Source organism: Gekko japonicus, unplaced genomic scaffold (genome assembly GCF_001447785.1).
Source record: "Gekko japonicus isolate JY-2015 unplaced genomic scaffold, Gekko_japonicus_V1.1 scaffold10, whole genome shotgun sequence".
NCBI classification, from domain to species: Eukaryota; Metazoa; Chordata; class Lepidosauria; order Squamata; family Gekkonidae; genus Gekko; species Gekko japonicus.
Window position 1 is genome coordinate 2,316,625 of NW_015167526.1, and position 20,514 is coordinate 2,337,138.

The 20,514-nt window shown below is 49.9% G+C and overlaps 1 protein-coding gene across 1 annotated transcript in view; it reads left to right on the forward strand.

The window, feature by feature from the left end:
* HECTD4 (HECT domain containing E3 ubiquitin protein ligase 4) overlaps nt 1-20,514 on the forward strand; it is a 127,703-nt gene that overhangs the window by 87,349 nt on the left and 19,840 nt on the right. The window contains 10 exon segments of the mRNA XM_015413276.1: nt 6,636-6,772; nt 7,446-7,572; nt 9,989-10,126; nt 13,198-13,334; nt 13,611-13,771; nt 15,843-16,024; nt 17,161-17,366; nt 19,123-19,253; nt 19,560-19,765; nt 20,389-20,513. Of these exon segments, the coding sequence (XP_015268762.1) occupies nt 6,636-6,772; nt 7,446-7,572; nt 9,989-10,126; nt 13,198-13,334; nt 13,611-13,771; nt 15,843-16,024; nt 17,161-17,366; nt 19,123-19,253; nt 19,560-19,765; nt 20,389-20,513 (1,550 nt within the window).

The window sequence follows — 20,514 nt, forward strand, 5'->3', positions numbered from 1 at the left end:
CTTGGCTGCGGACACTTGTCCTCCCGTTCCGGGATCATCGACGTCGACGGTCGCAATCGATGCTTCGGCACCGAAACGATCGACGCCGATAAAGGACCACCCCGTACCTTCCAAGATCCGGAAGCAGGGGTCATCCGTTGCCGTACCTTCCAAGATCCGGAAGCAGGGGTCATCCGTTGCCGTACCTTCCAAGATCCGGAAGCAGGGGTCATCCGTTGCCGTACCTTCCAAGATCCGGAAGCAGGGGTCATCCGTTGCCGTACCTTCCAAGATCCGGAAGCAGGGGTCATCCGTTGCCGTACCTTCCAAGATCCGGAAGCAGGGGTCATCCGTTGCCGTACCTTCCAAGATCCGGAAGCAGGGGTCATCCGTTGCCGTACCTTCCAAGATCCGGAAGCAGGGGTCATCCGTTGCCGTACCTTCCAAGATCCGGAAGCAGGGGTCATCCGTTGCCGTACCTTCCAAGATCCGGAAGCAGGGGTCATCCGTTGCCGTACCTTCCAAGATCCGGAAGCAGGGGTCATCCGTTGCCGTACCTTCCAAGATCCGGAAGCAGGGGTCATCCGTTGCCGTACCTTCCAAGATCCGGAAGCAGGGGTCATCCGTTGCCGTACCTTCCAAGATCCGGAAGCAGGGCAAAGACTCACAGCAGTCGAAGAAACCTAAAACGGACAAACCCAAAGTCCATAAGGTTTCGGCTAGTCAGGGTCGAGATCCCACGCAAGAACCTCACCCGATCGGTTCGGATCTCGACATCGACCTTACTCAACAGACAAATCAGTCGCAATCTGATATGTCGAGCCGTCAATCCTCTCATGCCTCCCCAGAACGTGGAGTCGAGGATCGGCACCGACCAACTTCTCCTCCCCTGACTTGGGATGAGAGGCAATGGCATTATTTGTACGGGAATCGATACCCATACCCTTGGGCACTCCCGATACCACCCCCACCTGAATGGGATCGTCAGTCGGTGTCATCCCGCATTTCGCGCTTTCAAGATCGACCATCGGTATCGAAGCAGTCGATACCGACGCATCCACCAGACCCGGTTGTGCCCCCGATTAACACACCGGCACCGTCTCAACCTGAATTACTCGAATCATCTCCAGAACCATCCAATGTATCCTCCGATTCAGATGGCTTTTCTGAACATATCGAGGATGTAGATGCACAGCCCACCTCGCAAGATGTGGAAGCGGATTTACCTATTTCTCCATCAGAGGATGTTAAGTCTTATGGAGATTTTATTCAACGCATGGCATTAGATCTATCTATGACTCCTACTCTCGTTGCCAGTTTTGTGGATGATAACGTTTTTGACATTATGCACTCTAACACTTCGCCCTCCGTGGCTCTACCAATGACAAAAGTTCTCTTGCAAACTACCAAGGACTTTTGGACTCGTCCAGCCTCCATTAATGTCTCTAATAAGCGTCTGGATCACATGTACAAGGTCCAGGAATCAGGGGCTGAGTTTTTATACACACATCCTAAGCCCAATTCTTTGGTCGTTTCCTCGTCCACGAAAGGAAAAGCGAGCCACTCTACTCCATCAGACAAAGAAGGAAAAAAGTTGGATTCGGTTGGTAGAAAATTCTACACTGTCGGTGCAATGGGCATTAAAACGGCGAACTATGCCGCCTGCATGGGCCGTTATCAATTCAATTTATGGAAGCGTTTGAATGATTTCCTCCCGCACGTGCCCAAAGAGTGCCAACCTCAGATTAAAAGGATTCAGAATGAAGGGATGGTCTTGGCTAGACACCAAATTAGTGCTGCCAAGCATTCCCTGGAATCCGCTAGTAAGACTCTAGCAACCTCTGTAGCGTTACGCAGACATGCCTGGCTCCGCTCTTCATCATTGCCATATGACACCAGATCCTCGGTGGAAGACCTTCCCTTTGAAGGTTCTGGATTGTTTAGCTCCACCACTGACACGGTTCTGCAGGAAATGGATAAGAGTATCAAGACGTCCAAGAGTTTGGGGATCTCCCCCACGACCAAATACTCGAAATCCAAGCAGTGGCCTAGGCAACCTTGGTCGACCAGGCAACCGTACAACAAATCACCTACGGATCAATGGCAAAGACCTCCCTCTCAGTCACGGTCTTTTCCCCCGAAAAATAAGGGACAATCGTCCGGTGCCTATAAGTCGAAATTCCCTAAGAATCCCAAACAGGGACTTTGACTTCAACCTTACTGCTCAGACTCGCCTTGCACCCTTCCTGCACGCATGGCTCGCCATTTCTACGGACAAATGGGTGCACTCTATAATAAGAGATGGCTATCTCATAGAGTTTTCTCTGACTCCCAAAATCTCCCGTTTTATCAGAACCCCGGCGTCTCCTGCCCTGCTACAGGAGGTACAATCGCTGACACAAAAAAACGCTATAGAGAAAGTCCCGATGGCGGATTGTTGCCGCGGGATTTATTCCAAATATTTCACGGTCCCCAAGAAGGACGGAGGACTTCGTCCAATCATGGACCTTCGTTTTCTCAATCGGTTCATCATTTACAGAAAGTTTCGCATGACCACGTTGCAAAGCATTTTACCACTCCTGTCTCCAGGGACTTGGATGGTCACTTTAGATCTCAAAGACGCTTATTTTCACGTCTCCATCCATCCTCGTCACAGAAAGTTCCTCAGATTCGCAGTCGGGGAGGACCATTACCAATTCAAAGCCCTTCCATTCGGGCTCTCTACCGCCCCCAGGGTTTTTACGAAGGTAATGGTGGTTGTCGTCGCTCATCTTCGCCTTCAGGGCATTCAGATCTTTCCGTATATAGACGACTGGTTGATGGTGGCAGATTCAAGAGAATGTCTCCTTCAGCACATCACCATCACATTGTCGGTCCTATCCTCCCTTGGAATTCTGGTGAATTTACAGAAATCCATGCTGCAACCTGCAACTCGCGTGCAGTTCATAGGAGCTGTCATAGACTCCCTAGCCACTCGGGCGTACCTTCCTCGCCAACGGGCAGATACCATTCGTCTGGAAATTCAACGTTTGTTCCAGTCCAACGTGACATCAGCGGTCCACATTCAGCGGATCTTGGGTCTCATGGCAGCCACCACTTCCGTGATCGAATATGCACGCCTTCGCATGCGCCCGTTGCAGCTGTGGTTTCTAAAGAAATTTCGCCCTTCCATCCATCCTCCGAGCCTTCAACTGGTAGTGCCTCCGCAGGTCCTCGTCTCCCTGCAGTGGTGGCTCGTGGACACCAATCTGTTGGCGGGTGCACCGTTCCAACCGATCGTTCCCGTAATGTCCATCACCACAGATGCCTCCCTGTGGGGTTGGGGTGCTCATACAGACGACACTTGTGTGGGTGCTCCATGGCAACCCCTTTGGAAGAGTCATCATATCAACTATCTGGAACTGCTGGCCGTAAAATTTGCCCTCAGATCCTTACTCAGACAGGTTGTAGGAAAAGCTGTGTTGATTTTTACGGACAACACAACTGCGATGGCTTATATCAATCGCCAGGGCGGGACCGTGTCCAGGTCCCTTTGCAGGCTAGCTATGGACATATGGGAAGAGTGCCTTCATTGGAACATCACTCTCCAAGCTGCCCATCTGCCAGGAACTTTGAACCAACAAGCGGATTTCCTGAGCAGAGGGGGAGCATCGGACCACGAATGGGAGTTGAACTCAAAGTATCTCCTTCCTCTTTTTCAACATCTGGGACATCCCCACATCGATGTTTTTGCAACTCGATTGAACAAGAAGTGTCCCAGGTTTTGCTCCAGAGCGGGGTTGGACCCTCTGTCAATGGGGGACGGTCTGTTGATGTCGTGGGCTCACGACTTTCTATACCTATTTCCTCCGATTCCGCTGCTCCACAGGGTGCTTGTGAAAATACAACAGGACAAGCCCCATTGTCTCCTGGTAGCCCCCTGGTGGCCTCGGCAGGTGTGGTTTCCGACACTGCTGCGGTTAGCCAAGGGATCCTTCGTACACTTCCCGCAGGAGTTGGATCTCCTCCAAGCTCAGGAAGGCCAGGTCCTTCACTACGATCCTCTGAGTCTCAAGTTGACTCTATGGGAAATACGCTTTCAGTGATGGATGACCGTATCAATGAGGTCCTGTTGAATTGTCGTAAACTGTCTACTAGGACGTCTTACGCAAAGAAGTGGGATTTATTCCTACAGTACTTGAGTTCTTCCAATTTACCTCCTCCGCCAGTGGATTTGAGGTCTATTTTTGCGTTTATTTTGTCCAGAATGGACTTGGGACTCAGTTTTTCTTCAGTTAAGGTGTATTTAGCTGCGGTGTCAGCTTTTCATCCATCTATTGATGGGTTTTCAGTTTTCTCGCATCCTCAGACGAAACAGTTTTGTAAAGGTCTTATTCGCCTGTACCCTCCCCGTCGTTCTCCGACTCCGGCCTGGGATTTGGCTTTAGTTTTGCGGTTTTTGATGGGAAAACCCTTCGAACCACTGGCCACTTGCTCTCTAAAGTTGTTATCGCTCAAGACTGCGTTTCTGGTGGCCATTACTTCTGCTCGTCGAGTCAGTGAGTTGTCTGCTTTAAGGTGTGATCCACCATACTTGATTTTTTCCCCTCATGGGGTGTCGTTGTCTTTGGACATCTCCTTCTTACCGAAAGTCGTTTCGGAGTTTCATCTACGTTCAGATATAGTTTTGCCGTCATTTTTCCCGTCTCCTGCCAATGAAGAGGAGCGGAAATTGCACTCTCTGGATGTTAAGAGGGCGTTGCTGTTCTATTTGGGCAGGACCAAGTCTTTTCGTCAGTCTCCAGCCTTGTTTGTTGCTCACAGTATGCCCTCCCTAGGGAAGAAGATCTCTTCCCAGACGCTGTCCAGGTGGATTGTGGAAGTAATCAAGCTATGTTACGCTTTGGCTAAGAGACCTCTTCCAGGTCAACTTCGCGCCCACTCTACAAGGGCGGTGGCGGCTTCCACAGCTTTCCTGAGAGGGATGCCATTGGAGGACATCTGCAACGCTGCGACTTGGGCTACTCCGCTCACCTTCGTGAAGCATTATGCCCTTGATGTCCGGTCTACTCGTCGTGTGGCGTTGGGTCGGTCTATTTTGCAGACGGCGCAGGTGTAGGGCCTCGGCCCCTCCTCCAGGTAAGAGTTATTGCTTGCTATTCTCCCAAGGGTGTGATGCACAGAGACCACGAAGAAGATAGACAGGTTGCTTACCTGTAACTGGTGATCTTCGAGTGGTCATCTGTGCATTCACACCACCCGCCCTCCTTCCCCTCTGCTCTCGGCCCTTCATCTTGTTTCTTTGAAGGCTGTTGGGCGGCGGTCAGAAGGAACTGGCGGGATCTGCGTGCCCCTCCTTGGTCATGCGCAGTGGAGCCGGCGCGTGACCTGGGAGAGGCGCGAAAATCCCTTTGCTAGCTATCGGTACCGAGAAGGTCAGCGCAGGCGCAGAGTATCCCAAGGGTGTGAATGCACAGATGACCACTCGAAGATCACCAGTTACAGGTAAGCAACCTGTCTTTTTTATCCAGCGTAACCCTCAAATTTAATCCAGTTCCACCAGCTGGTGCGTGTTTACCTTTGTTCCAAAAGTTGTTTATGATTTGTAGTTTCTCCCCCCCACCCCACTCCACACACATACATATACAAGAGGATACTGCTTTTAGCCCAAACTCACATTTTGAGAATCAGTGAGAACAAAATGCTCTTTCTCTCCTCAGTCAGTCGTGAAGGGCCATGTCAATGACCAAAGAGCTGCTTTGCACACAGAAAATCCCAGGTTTGAGTCCTGGCTAGGGATGGGCACAAACCACAGTTTTGCAGTTTGTTCGTGGGTTATGGCTGAACCATGAACAGATACATCGGTTCATGAACTGAACCAGTTTTTATTGATTTCTCAGCCATTTAAACTTTAAACCCCTTCTTTCTCCTCTCCACAGCCATTTAAACCAGCTGAGCAGCGGGGAGCTCCCTGCTGCTTAGCTGTTTTTCGTGAACCAAAATTCATGGAAGTTTGTGGAAGTTTGTGGTGGTTCTTCAGTTTATGAACATCGTTTCGCGAATGACAAACTGGCCAAGATTCGTGATGAACTTTGGTGCGTCAACTGGTTCGTGCCTATCCCTAGTCCTGGTATCTCTGGCTAAAGATTCGCAGGTAGCAGATGCTGAAGAAGCCCTTCTCTTCCTGAGACCCTGGAGAGCGCCTCGAGGGAGAAGAGAGCTTTGGCTTGGTGGGCCAGTGATGTCACTTAGTACAAGGCAGCTTCACAATGTGGAATGCTTGTCTGCGGACTCAGTGTAAGAAAATACCCATCAGACCGGTTGCTTCCAAAGACATTGTCAAGTCGTATCCAGGAAAGGTTGTTCAATCTCATACTCTTCCCCACCCCCCATTTTTTTGTTCCTTATCTAAGTAATGATATTCCACTTTTTCACAAACATTTCCAAAGCAACTTACAACAAATGCATAGGGCTGGACCTCACCGATCTGTCCCTGTAGCAGAGGCGCTTTCTTCCAGCATCAGGAGCCTTCTCCTGACGCAACAGGCTCCTCTTGCGCTGGGAGAAGTCTCCTCCTGCTGGATGAAAGCCCCTCCACCAGCAGAACAGATCCATCTGATCATGGCCACAGTCTAATCACAGAAATGTGAAATGCACGAAATACTTTTTACCTACAGAATATGACAGCGACACCTCCTGCCATTATAAGATGGAACTCAGTTTTGAAAACTTCATCACGTCGGGCCCAGATCCTCACCCTCCTCCCATTGCAGATGATGAAAGCGATGACGACGATGATGACGACATCCCGCGGGTAAGCAGAGGGCAGCCCCAAAGCACCTGTGCCCCCCCCCTCCCCTAGACATCCACTCGTTTCTGCAGATTTTCCCCTTTCTTTGAGCCCTAGAGCGTGGACTCTAATCCCGGAGAACTGGGTTTGATTCCCCACTCCTCCACTTGCACCTGCTGATGTGACCTTGGGTCAGTCACAAGCTCTGGCACAGCTGTCCTTGAAAAAGAGCAGTTTGTGTCAGAGCTCTCTCAGCCCCACCCACCTCACAGGGTGTCTGTTGTGGGGAGGGGAAGGAAAAGGAGTTTGTAAGCCACTCTGCGACTCCGAGTGAAGGGCGGGGTATAAATCCAATCTCTTCTTCTCCTTTTTATGGTGCACACATTGTAGAAGGTGGACCCCTGGTCTTGGTTTAATTCAGCACAGTTGCTCTTACAAAGCAGAGCAGACATTTGCACAATTTCTGTTGACTGAAGAACTTGATTTTCCCCTAGACGTTTAATTCCATAATGTTTCTAAAGCACCTGTGCCGGGTAGCACAGCTCCAGGGTCTTGAGATACAGAAGGTTCGAGGTTTCTATCCTGACAAAGGCCTCTGCAGAGCTACTCGTTGACTGGATGGACTCGTGGCTTTAGGTTCTTCACATTTTTATTTCCTCCAAGTCCTGACATGTAGACATCTGGCTTCCCTTCACAGGAGGACCACTATGCCTTGCTAGTAAAAGCCTGGGAGACAAAAGTGTTCCCCACCATCAGAAGACGATTCCGCAATGAAGCAGAGAGGAAGTCTGGCTTGGACCAGATCAAAGGAGCGTTGCAGCTGGGTATGCCTCTCAGAATTCTCTCTCTTCTGAATCTTAGCATTGATTTACAGAGCCCTTCTAGACCAAGAGCGAGAAGGCTTTGCTCTTGAATGTTCTTCTGTTTCTATTTGCAGTCGAGAACAGGCAGTCGAGAAAAGCACTGTTGAAAGATCATTCTTTAATTTATTTACGTCACTTATAGCCTGTCTTTCTTGCTGAGAGGCAGGTGTTCTCCAAACAGGGACAAGCTTGTGTGCTTTCCCCCCTTCCTGCTACAGCTGCTGACAGAGCACAGTAGCAACAGGACTTCTACATGGACGGCCAGTTTCCTCACATTTCCACTGCCCCAGTCCCATAGCAGCAGCCATCCACCTTCTTGTGGTGTCAGGACTTTTCCAAGTTTTTTTTTTCCAATCAGCAATTGAATATCATCATAACAATTTGTGTATCAGGTTCTCTGAATTCCCAGCTTTCATTTTTCAAAAAGTGTACAGACCCCTTTCATTGTGGAGATATAAAGGGAAAGGTATGTCTCTGCAATGAAAGAGGCAAGAAACAGTTTTCCCCCCCAGAATGAAAGCTGGAAATTCAGAAGACACCAATTGCCATTACGTTATTCATTTCTTGCAAAAGCGCCCTCCCAGTGCTGGGAATGGCTGCCGCGGGGACCGAGGCAGGAGAAGAGGCTGCAGTATTGGCAGGACTGACAGAATCCAAACTTTCTCACCCACATGGCAGCCATTTAGACTTTGCTGTGACCTGTCCTAAAACTGCACAGCAAATCAAGTTTGAGAAAGATTGGAATAAGCCAGGGAATCCTTAGGAGGTACACGAATGTACCATAATGCCATGGGGGAGCCGGGAAAGAAGGCCTTACCAACAGCATCAAACCCGTGACGTATAACCTACATGGGAAAAATCTCAGGGTGGGTTACACAATAAAAAAAAACAATGCCATAGAAAGTATAGCATGTATCAGGGGTCATTTCGTAGAAAAAGAGGTGCAGGAGCTCATTAGCATAACTCATTACCATAACTTATTTGCATATGCCACACCCCCTGACTTCACCGAAAGTGTGTCAGAAGGCAACACCCACTGCTCAGGCTCCACTGGACTGTTTTGGATTGCTAGGTATTGGGGGAGGGGGATGTGCAGATGTTTTCACAAAGGAGGGAGAGCTTGTACCTGAAGGCGGGCCGGGGGGGGGGGGCTCTCCACATGTCCGTCTTGATCCTCGTGGCCCGACTGAGGGCTGCTGGGAGAAGGGGCGGGGCTTGTTGCGTGTGCCCGCCCCCTGGGCTCCTTACTGCCGGAGTTCCACTTCTGTGCGCTCCCGCAGGAAATGACCCCTGGTATGTATTATCAACAGGCAATAAAACTGAGTTCAGTGCATTCAAAACTATATTCAATTTGTCTTGATTATATCCGTTCCCCCCCAAAGCTATTTTTCACTGGGAAAATAGAATGGGGGTGGGTGGAAACAGGAGCACCTCCTGGCCTGTGGTGTAGCCCCAGTCCAGTTCAAGGATCCTCTGGCACTTATACATTGAGTTGCCATAGGGAATTAGAACTGCTGTGCGGCTGCAGGTCCCTGTGGCCATCCCGTGTGATTTGGGCCCAAGTTGGAGAGCAAAGCACTAAAAACAGTATGCCTACAACAAGCAAAGCTGGGCTGTAAAACTAGAGAATGATGCAATAAAAAAGTAAACTGCATTCGACAAACAGAGCAGTGAAAGCTGCCTAAAATGTCAGGCGCCAACTGCAACCCTCCTCCCTTCACTTCATAAAATGCACTGCTGAACATTTCTACTTTATGCCTCGTGTGGAATGAAAAACGAGTGTGAGGGCCTCCCTGACTTCATCGTGCGGGCCCATTCCACCAAGTGGGAGCTACCGCTTAGCTAGGGGCAGCTGTTGATCTTACCCCTTCGCAGGGTGGCACCTTCAGCAGGCTTAGGGTTACCAGGTCCCCCGGGGGGGGGGCTCACTAATTGGGTTGGTTCCCCACCAGCCTGGATCAGGCCACCAGGGGGAGCCCCACCCCCAAAGTGCCAGGAGCATGGAGATGTCCCCGGCGTCGGGCACGTTGGGGGACACTCTGTCATTCGAGGGGAAACTCTGTGGTTTTCCCTTGAATGATACTGGCCCCGCCCCCAGCGTGCCCGACAGGATGACGTCACTTCTGGGCGATGTCATCGCGGCGTGCATGCTTCTCGCGCACGCCAAAGAACTCCCAGGTTGAGCCAGGAGCCCCCCCCCCCCCCCCCCCGAGACTTGGCAACCCTAAGAGGGCTTTGCTCAGATGAATGAAGCTGGAGCAGGGATTCTGAGCTGTAGCAACCATTTAGTCCAGTCCCTCTCTCATACACACACACAGACACCAATTAAGCAGACAGACGGCAAATCTTCTGTAGCTCTGTGTCATCTCTTTCCCAGGAATGGTAGATATAGCCCGACAAACAGTCGAATTCCTTTATGAGGAAAACGGGGGCATTCCTCGGGACCTTTACCTCCCCACTATTGAGGACATCAAAGATGAAGCAAACAAATTCACCATCGATAAAGTTCGGAAAGGTACATCTCTCTTCTTTGGTTTTGTGGCGTTGGGTTCCGGGGTTCATTTTCATTCATGCAGGAAAGATACTGCTTCTTCTTGGTTAGAAGATGAACACCTACCCTACAGCAGCCGCACTGGCTCCCAATTCATTTCTGGTGCCAATCCAAAGTGTGCGTACTTTGACACCAGGGCCTGACACCAGCTGCCGTTTTCCCAACGGTGGATGTTTAAGACAGTTCCGCTATCTTACGTGAATAGTATTTTAAATGGTTTGTTTGATTTTAAATGTTAAATTATTATATTGTCTTATTGTTCTGCTGTTTATAATACCTATGGCCATGTTAGGTGCCCTGAGCCTGCCCCAGTGGGGAGGACGGAATCAATGCGCCCTCTAAGCTGTGGAGTCTTGTGAGCAAAAATTCTACTTTGTGAGCTCCTGGCATTAATGTTGTGAGCGAGCGATTTGGCTACTGCATAAGTTACGTTGCTCTGGAGCCACCCCTTCCTGAGCCGAGACAAAAATCTATGAGCCGGAGGCTAAAAAACTGTGAGCTAGCTCACACTCACTCAGCTTAGAGGGAACACTGGGCGGGATATACATCTAATAAATAAATAAAGCCCTAAATGGCCTGGGACCCTCATACCTTTGGGACCACCTCTCCCAGCATGATCCTCCCCGTCTTCTCTGATCTTCATTTCAGAATTTATTGAAGATAAACAAACTTGCCCGCCTTGTGTCAACAAAGGCCAAGGCCTTCTCAGTAGTGGCCCCTGTCCTGTGGAACCAGCTGCCCAAAGAGGTGCATGCCTTGCGGGACCTCCCTAGGTTCTGCAGGGCATGCACGGCTGCTCTTTTTGGGTGATGGTGATCCACCAGGCAGCAGCTGTTATACTTCAGTTGTGTCTTCACTGTCCCCATTTCCTACCCTGCCTGACAGTGGATAGATTTTAATGGGATAGATTTCTAACCATTTTATATTTTAATTAGTGTATTTTTGTATTGTTTAATGGTGCTCCCCGAGTCCCATTCGGGTGAGAGGGAGCAGAATATAAATTTAATAAATAATATATACAAATAAATGAATGTATGAATGGCTGCTATTGAAAAGCAGGTGAGGCTTGTCTTTGGGGGGTTTGTTCTCAGTCTATTCACATATGCAGTGTACAGTTTGATGTTACAGCCGTGGTGTTCATTGTGCAAGTGTGACCTCTGTTTGAAAACCAGAGGTCAACCATTTCAAGCTCACAGGGTGGCTCACGATAATTGGGGGGGGGGGGGAAAAAGGGGCTAAAAAATAAAATTTGAAGCTACAACAGTACCAGCACTACCACAAAAACCAGTTAAAACAGACTCTAGAGCAGGGGTCGCACACATGTGGCGCGGGGGCCGGATGAGGCCCCCGGAGGGCTTCTGTCAGGACCGCAGTGGAACTGGCTATCTTCTGCTTCTTTTTCTTCCAGTTCTGCCGCTTCTGCGTCAAGTAAGGTTTGCAGCTTACAGCTACACACCCGAACAGCATACTCAGGATTGCAGCAGCACAGACATTTTGACACAGTAATTCAGAGCAAGAGGTGTCAGTTATCAGACACTGTGAAATAAACAAAATACTGCTAGAGTGCTAGTGTTCTAAGCATGTTTTTATTTTAAGTAAAAGAAACCCTTTGTGTTCGTGTCCTTTACAAAATTTCTATCTCTGGTACCTGGCGTTACATTTTATGGCACGCGTGGCCCGGCCCAACAAGGTTTACGTCCGATCCGGCCCCCATAACAAATGAGTTCGACACCCCTGCTCTAGAGTAAGTCAGGGGGTCCCCATACAATGTTCCCTCTAAGCTGTGGAGTCCTGTGAGCAAAAATTCCACTTTGTGAGCTACTGGCATTAGAATTGTGAGCAAGTTATTTGGCTACTGCATACATTATTTTGCTCTGCAGCCATTCTTCCTGAACTAAGACAAAAACGTGTGAGCCAGAGGCTAAAAAACTGTGAGCCAGCTCACACTAACTCAGCTTAGAGGGAACACTGGTCCCCAACCCTTTTGAGCCTGGAGGCACCTTTGGAATTCTGACACAGCCTGACGGACACACCCACAAAAGGGCTGCTGCCACTTACCTGCTGTCAGACAGTGGCAGGGTTGCCAGATCCTTACCTTGCGCCAGTGGGGGTGGGTGGGAGGGAGTTTTCCGGCAGTGCAGATGTGGGGTGATGTTGCCGCATGCGACGCCCCTGATGAGATGTCATCATGCAGAAGTGATGTCATCATGCTGGGGACACCATGTGGCAACGCTGTGGTTTCTGGGCAAACTCTATGGTGAAACTGAGCTCAAACCATAGAGTTTTGCCCCAGAACCAGAGTGTTGCTACGTGACGTCTCTGGCACGATGACATCAGTTCCGCGTGACGTCATCACATCGGGGACGTCGTGTGGGGTCGTGGCTTCTCTGCCAGCCAGCTGGTCGGTGGCAGGCAGGAGCCCGTCAGATTGGACTATCACCCGCTCCCACCGGGGGACTGGCGACCCTAGGCAGTGGAGAGTCTTATGTCGTAGTGGCGACTGCTGCCAAAGCAGCATTTTTAGCAATCTGCAGTGCCAGTCAAATCTCTCATGGGCCAGCAGAAACGTTGCCGAGCAAACGCCCCAGCTGGCCTTGCCCCCAAAACGCTTGGCACGCCACCAGGAAAGGCGTTGGTGGGCAGCATGGCACGCACGAGCACCATGTCGGGGACCCCTGGACTAAGGGAATGGCAGGATTAGCTTAGTGATCAAATACACCCCTGCTGTTCGCGGCCAGCTTGTGGACTGCAGACGACCTGGGGGAGGTTGGTCTCTCTCTCTCTCTCTCTCTCTCTCTCTCTCCCCCCCCCCCCCCCCCCCCCCCCCCACGGGACAGACATCGACAGAAACCACGAGCCGTGGAGGTCTGGTCTGCTCCACATGCTTTTCTGACACAGTCTCCTGCTATATGGGATAGTTTACATGGCCCAGACTTCATGGCATTGATCCTTGGTCTCGGGGACTTTACCGAACAATGCCCTGTTTGCTTCTTGTTGGAGGTCACGATGTTGACGAAGCTGTCTTTTGGTTTCAGGCCTGACGGTTGTCACACGCTGCCCGGACAGTAACAACGTAGCCGCCAACACCGTAGGAACTGCCCTGCCTAAGTTTGCCATTCGTGGGATGCTGAAGACCTTTGGGCTCCACGGAGTCGTTCTGGATGTTGATTCGGCAAGTTGAACTACCCTTAAGCTTGGAGATAACGGAGGCTAAATTTCCCAAAAGCAGAACGGAACTCTCCTGCCTCCCACTTCTCATTGCGGCCCACTGATCTCCCCTGAGGGAGGGGGGTCCCTGCGGAGTGACACAAGGGGGGGATCTACAGCAGGAAAGGGGAATTAGCAGTGGAGAGAACGTTACCCTTTTAGTTGGAATCCAACCAGTATTCGCTGTGGTCTCTCTCAGTGGCTGAAAGGTGTCAGTTGACGATGGGGTTTGTCGTTTTAGGTAAATGAACTGGTCCAGGTAGAGACATACCTCAGGAGTGAAGGTGTTTTGGTAAGATACTGGTATCCTATTGATATGCTGGAACGACCACCTGCCGGCTATAGACGGACGGCAACAAATGGGCTGGTTTCTCTGGACAATGCAAACATTCAGATTCACAGGTAAAAATAGATGAAGTCTGCTTTTCCTTCAGGGTCACTCCTTTTGCTTCAGCACTCATCATCTCTTAAAGGTAAAGGTTCCCTTGCTCGAAAGCCAGTCGAATCCGACTCTAGGGCTGCGGTGCTCATCTCCGTTTCAAAGCCGAAGAGCCAGCGCTGTCCGAAGACGTTTCCGTGGTCATGTGGCCGGCATGACTAAACACCAAGGCGCACAGAACGCTGTTACCTTCCCACCGAAGTGGTACCTATTTATCTACTTGCAATTTCTTGCTTTCGAACTGCTAGGTTGGCAGGAGCTGGAACTAGAGACGAGAGCTCACTCCGTCATGTGGCGCACTCGGGTCTCGAACTGCTGAACTACCGACCTTCCACAGCCTGCAGTTCAGCGTCTTAACTACTTGAGTCACCACAGCTCCTCATCATCTCTTAGGCTCAGCTAATAGAATCATAGAATCATGGAAGGGTCCATATAGACCATCTAGTCCACCCCCCTGCCCAATGCAGGACCAGCCTCAAGCATCTCTGACAAATGTTCGTCCAGCCTCTTCTTGAAAGCTGCCGGTGAAGGGGAGCTCACCACCTCCCTAGGCAGCTGATTCCACCTCTGAACCAGTCTGGCCGTGGAAAAGTTTTTCCTAATATCCGGCCGATACCTTTCTGCATGTGATTTCAACCCGTTGCTTCGGGTCCTCTCCTCTGCTGCCAACTGGAACAGCTCCTTGTCCTCCTCCTCCAAATGACAGCCTTTCAAATATTTAAAGAGATCAATCATCTCACCCCTCAGTCTCCTCCAAACTAAACATTCCCAAGGCCCTTAGCCTTTCCTCGTAGGGCTCAGTCTCCAGACCCCGATCATCCTCGTTGCTCTCTTCTGCACCCTCTCGATTTTGTCCACACCCTTTTGCTGCAGTTTTGTTAATGATTTCTGAAACATCCAAAAAGGAAACCGATTCCAGGTCTCTTTGTGAAGTTCTGCACATTTGACTTTTTGTGCCCGAGTGTTGTTCGGAAAGGGGGACAGTTAGTCCTGTTAAGCCCACAAATGTCCACTCCAGTGGGTTTGAAATCCTTGACATTATGCATGGGATTCTTTTACTGCTTTACTGTGATTAATTCCTGCTTGTTCTCTGTTAATTCAAGGTTAGTTTACACTTATTTTCATACATGTGTCTGTGGTTACGTAATCTGAGCCCACTGGCTTTCCTCGCCCTGTCTTAAATAACAGAAAAGCAGCCGTTTTTCAAAAGGAGGCTTTGTTCTCCCGAACGGAAGCTTTGTTCTGCCATTAGGTGCGACTGTAATGCTGTTCCTTGGTGGAGGCGGACATAAATGGCACTGTAGCAGAACCAGCCTCACAAACCCACCAGGCTTAGAGCAGGAATCAAAGGGCAAGGAACAGTGCTTGTCAGGGGTCATTTTGTAGAAAAAGAGGTGCAGGAGCTCATTAGCATAACTCATTAGCATAACTTATTTGCATATGCCACACACCCTGACATCACCGGAAGTGTGTCAGAAGGCAACACCCACCGCTCAGGCTCCACTGGACTGTTTTGGATTGCTAGCTATTGGAAGGGAGGGAACATGCAGATTTGTCCTCGCAGAGGAGGGAGAGCTGGTACCTGAATAAAACCTGGTCTTAAAGGTGCCACTGGACTGTTTTGGGCCAGGGGGGGGCTCTGAAACTTACCTGGCTGCTTCTTACTCTGACTGAGGACTGCTGGGAGTAGGAGGCGGGGCTTGTTGCAGGTGCCCGCCCCCTTGGCTCTTTACTGCCAGAGCTCCGCTCCTGTGCGCTCCTGCAGGAAATGACCCCTGCTGCTTGTATGTTGCACTGCTGAGAGGATGCACGTTTCAAACATTCGAACCAAGTCATCAAGCCCAGCTTCATAACGGCTTATATTTCCTGAACGAACTGAGGCTCTGCCTTACGAGACCCTCTGAATGCTTTTATGATTGGGGTTAACTGTTTTTAGCCATCAGGGTCTTCTCTTGTGAGGTGACTGAATACTGGGCAGGAGGTACCGATGCGGTGTTTTTAAGTGCCTCGAAATGTTTCACTGTCTCTCCCCAGAGAACTTCTGCGATGTGAGGCTGCGCTCGCTAGGCTGTACTGCCGCATGGCTCTACTCAATATTTTTGCCCCTAAGTCTCCTCACCTGTTCACTCGTCTGTTTCACATCCCCGCTATCCGGGACATCACCCTGGAGCACCTCCAGCTGTTGTCCAGTCAACTTCTCGCACCACCTCTTCCTGGTAAGATGGCACTTCAAAGACAACAATCTGGTATCACCATGACCTATTCAGAATTTGTCCGCACGTGGTTTCCGTGGCTGCAGTATATGACAGAGGCAGAACTTCTTCCTACTAATATAGCTTACTCTTGGCTTTTCTTCTAGCTACTCTACGTCTCTTTTTTACGTACAATGGAACGCACACGGAATTCTTCTATATCTGAGACCTAGCTCTAAATCTAGTCCTCATGTTTTCCTAATTGACAAAGGCAGTGCAGTTACCAGCACTCCTTACCCTTATTTATTGGTTGATGAAGGTTCGAGAGTGTCAGAATGGTTTCTACTGTTAAATGATTAGTTTATAATCCAACTTGATCCAGTTTGGTGTAGTGGTTAAGTGCGCGGACTCTAATCTGGGAGAACCGGGTTTGATTCCCCACTCCTCCACTTGCACCTGCTGATGTGATCTTGGGTCAGCCACAAGCTCTGGCACAGCTGTTCCTGAAAGAGCAGTTTCTGTCAGAGTTCTCTCTGCCCCACCCACCTCCCAGGGTGTCTGTTGTGGGGAGGGGAAGGGAAAGGAGTTTGTTAGCCACTCTGAGACTCCGAGTTAAGGGCGGGGTATAAATCCAATCTCTTCTTCTTCTCCTTCTTCTCTTGTTGTTGCTTGTTATTGCTTGTTCAGTGCTTGTGATGTTTATTGTTGTAAATGATTGTTTAAAAACGAATTAAAAATATATTTAAAAAAAAAGATGGCACTGGGGAGGGATATCGCGAGAGAGGAAGTGTGTGTGTGTGTGTGTGTGTGTGTGTGTGTGTGTGTGTGTGTGATAGGAGGAGTCCACATAGTCATCACATTTTCCAAACAGCCTTTGCAAAGACGCCCATTCTAGACACTTGTGGTTCTCCTACGATTCGCTCCTTACACGACGAACCTTGTGGTCTGTTGAAATTGCTGAAATCAGGTTCCACTCACACAGCCGGCAAACTGAAGAAGTCGAAGGAAATGCCTCTTCCAAGTATCTGGAATGGGCGCCTTTGTGTGTTGAGCTTTAGTAAGGCAGGGAATCATTCTGTCCTAGCGACCTGATGGGGCGAGAGAAGGCAGGCTTTTGGAAATCAGCGTATTGACAGTCTTCCGCCTCCTTTCCTCGACAGATGGAACCATCAGCTCCAGCTCCATCCTCCTAGCTCAGTCGCTCCAGCACTGCATCCATTCCCAGAACTGCTCCGCCACGGACCTCTTCTATCAGGGCAATTCTCAAACAATCCAGGAGTGGCTCTCTGTCGCGATCACACGCAGCCTGCATCAGGGGGAGGAAAGCCTGCTGGACCTGACTAAACAGATCTGCTCTTTCTTGCAGGCAAGTAAAAAACATAACAAAGCTTTAGGATACGTTAGGGTCATGTTTATTTTAAAAAATAGCCTCTTGGAAGCCAGCGAGGCTCCTTCCGTGACCAAGTGCTTTCTCGTTGTAACTATATTTTTGTGCGAATAGATGCAGAGAATTCCAAAAGGGGGGCGGAGTGTGGGAGAGGTAGCAAAATGCTTCAAAAAGATGGAAGATAATTTAAAGACAACGTGTCCACATTTACTGAAATTACCAAATACAACAACAGTCCTTTTAGCCATTCATTTCTACAGGGAAGGAAGCACGATCGTGTCAAGGTCTCCGGCTGAACGGTGCTTTCCGGCTCCTGCCCCGATCCTCCCCAAGTTCCACCCGTAAATCAACATGCATAATTTGGTGCGCTGTGTTTGGAAATGTAAAATTTCTGGACTTTCTGAAGCCATATGAGGGGAATGGACATTTGGGGGGAAATTAAAATACATACATACGAGGCCCCCAGGGCCACGGGCCACGTCTGCCCCCCACCCCAAGGATGTCCCATCTTTTATACATGTTGTCAAAGACGTCAACACGCAAAAGATGCAGAGGTTGCCCTGTTATTGCTCCCAGTCACCAGTTCCAGAGGAGAACAGTCATCCTGCAGCCTGGCTGGTTTACTCCTTATCACCTTCCACCTGCTTTTGCCCAGGTTCTAGGTCTGCTGTTCCAGCTTGGGTCCTTCACCAGGTTTTTGTAATTCCTGCCTAAGGCCATTGCAGCCTTGCTGCAGGGTTAATGCCTGAGGTAGCTAGGCTGCCGAGGTCTGGGGGCAGTGATACTCGCAGCCCCGTGGACAGGAATGCCGTCTTCCTAGTCCAGAAGAGTATTTTGTCCCGGCAGACCGTAGAGAGCTCAGACCTGGCTGCGGGCCCCCTTTCCCTGCTGCCGGCCTCTTCTCCTCTACTTCCCACAGCCAGGACCTTTTTAGTTTCCCTCTCCTGTAAGTGCCCAGTTCTGGCCTCCCTGTGCCTACTGATGAGTAGGTCTTCCCTCTCCAGAAGACCTTTGCTCTCACGGAAGGCCTCGCTCCTTCAGGAGCTGTCACCGGGTGTCCTTACTCCTGTCTGCTCCTGCAGACCCACAGGGCTCCTCCTCCTTGCCCCATTGTTGTGTTCCTGGCATGCTCAGGGCCGTGTCCCTGTTCCACCCTCCCCCCCCCCCCCCCCTGGAGTAACCAGAGATGTGACAATACAGTAGTGATTTTTTGATTGCATTGCTTGAGCAGGATAAAACTCACCATGTATCACTTGGCATATAAAATTGCACTACGTGGCATATTTAAAGCATAAATGCCCTAGTTTTCTACATGCAAAATCATGAACGTGCTCAGTGTTGCAGAGGGAGCTGTGAATGGCTGCCGTCTTAATGCAATGCAGGGATCCTAGCTTTTGTCACCTGGAAGGCAGGTTAAGGTAATGGCTGAAAATAGAAAACACAAAAATTGTGTTTTTGAACTGCACGAGACAGAAACCCTCATACAGCTGCGACTGGACTGGTAACGTTTTCTGTTGGGAAAATGAAACAGTAAGGGAAAAAATGGGGGAATTGGAGGAGGGGCTTCCCATCTTTATCCCTGTCCAGCCTTTTCAGCCAGAGGAGGTGGCACCTCATGACTGCAAAGATTTGCAGGATGCAAGATATATCCACCTATTGTTTTAGAACCTGAGAAGAGGGGTAGCTGTGTTTCCAGTGGGTGGTTTTGACTATTTTAAAAAACACCTCTTTTCAGAATGCTCCTGAACAATTCCCTTCTGAGGAGTTTCCTGTTTCTGAATCGAAAGTCAACATGGACGTTAATTTCCCCGGGGCAGCCTTTGTGGTTGTGTCCTGTAAGGAAAGTCAGTCTGGATTCCGCAAAGAGTGAGTGACGATGAACGCGTAGAGGGTGGGGGATTTGTCTTCGGAAATGCACCTGCCCCCACCCAATAACTCTTGTCGTGTTTATTTTTGCCAAAGTCAGCGCTTCACATTTTAAATTGGGCGGCTGTGGGAGAGGGAGATGCTGTATAACTATATTCATACAATGCGGTAATAATGTTAAGCAGTCCCTTTAGCATAGCATATATGGTGCTCCGCAAAGTATTCTAAAAAAGAATAATAGGTTCCGGCTGCAAGGAGCTTTTCTGTACTGAAGTGCGAACAAACATTCATTACCTTCTTTTCCAGCTCCTCCCTGTATAAGGCCCCTTGGGCCCGGGTTCTCATCTATGGCCTCGGTCACAAAGTAAAGCGGAACGGCCAGTTGAACCTTATCGAGGCCGTGTGCTACCCCCGGGATGCTTCTCCGACCAACACGGGCCTCACTCCGCCCCCCACAACCAACCAGTATCCTTCAGTCATCATCTCCGCAGACAAGGTCCACATCAAACTTGGTAAGATTAAAACAAAAAAAAAGTGGCTGTTAGCCACAAGGTATAGATAGGAACTCTCATCAGTCTGGGGCAAGGATGCACCGTATTCTTGATGCTTGGGGGGGGGGGGGGAACAGTGGGAGGGCTTCTAGTGTCCTGTCCCCACTGCTGGACCTCCTGACGGCACCTGGTATTTTTGGCCACTGTGTGACAGACAGAATGTTGGACTGGATGGGCCTTTGGCCTGATCCAACATTGGCTTCTCTTATGTTCTTAAGTGCCCACACACACATTCAAAACGGGATTTGGGAACCACAGCAGACAGTAGAGTGCCTGGTTGCACTTCAAATATCCACCAGACCAAGATCTTTGGAACGTGTCTTGACTGTAGTTTGGCTCCGCACAGTGTGCAGGAGCCCAGAGACTGCCAAAGAAGCTTTTTAGTCATGTTCTGATGGATGGGAAAATCCCACTGATTTAAAATTGTGTCTTGGGAGAACTCCAAAAGCATGCCTGAGTTGGGGGCAGGGAGGGGAGGGGGTCACATACCTTCCCCCCCCCTTTGTTGCAAGTCAGGGGTGTATGTAACCTATTATCAGAAGCAAGCTGTAGCAGCTGCTCCATTCCTGTGTGTCTCGTTCAAGGGGTGTCTCCGCCTCCGGGAGCCGTGCTCATCTTGCATTCCCTCCCCCTGGAGTTCCCGTTGGCCACGGCATTCACGGAACAGCTCCTGACGTGGAAACTGGATGACAGTGATGGAAAATCGGAAG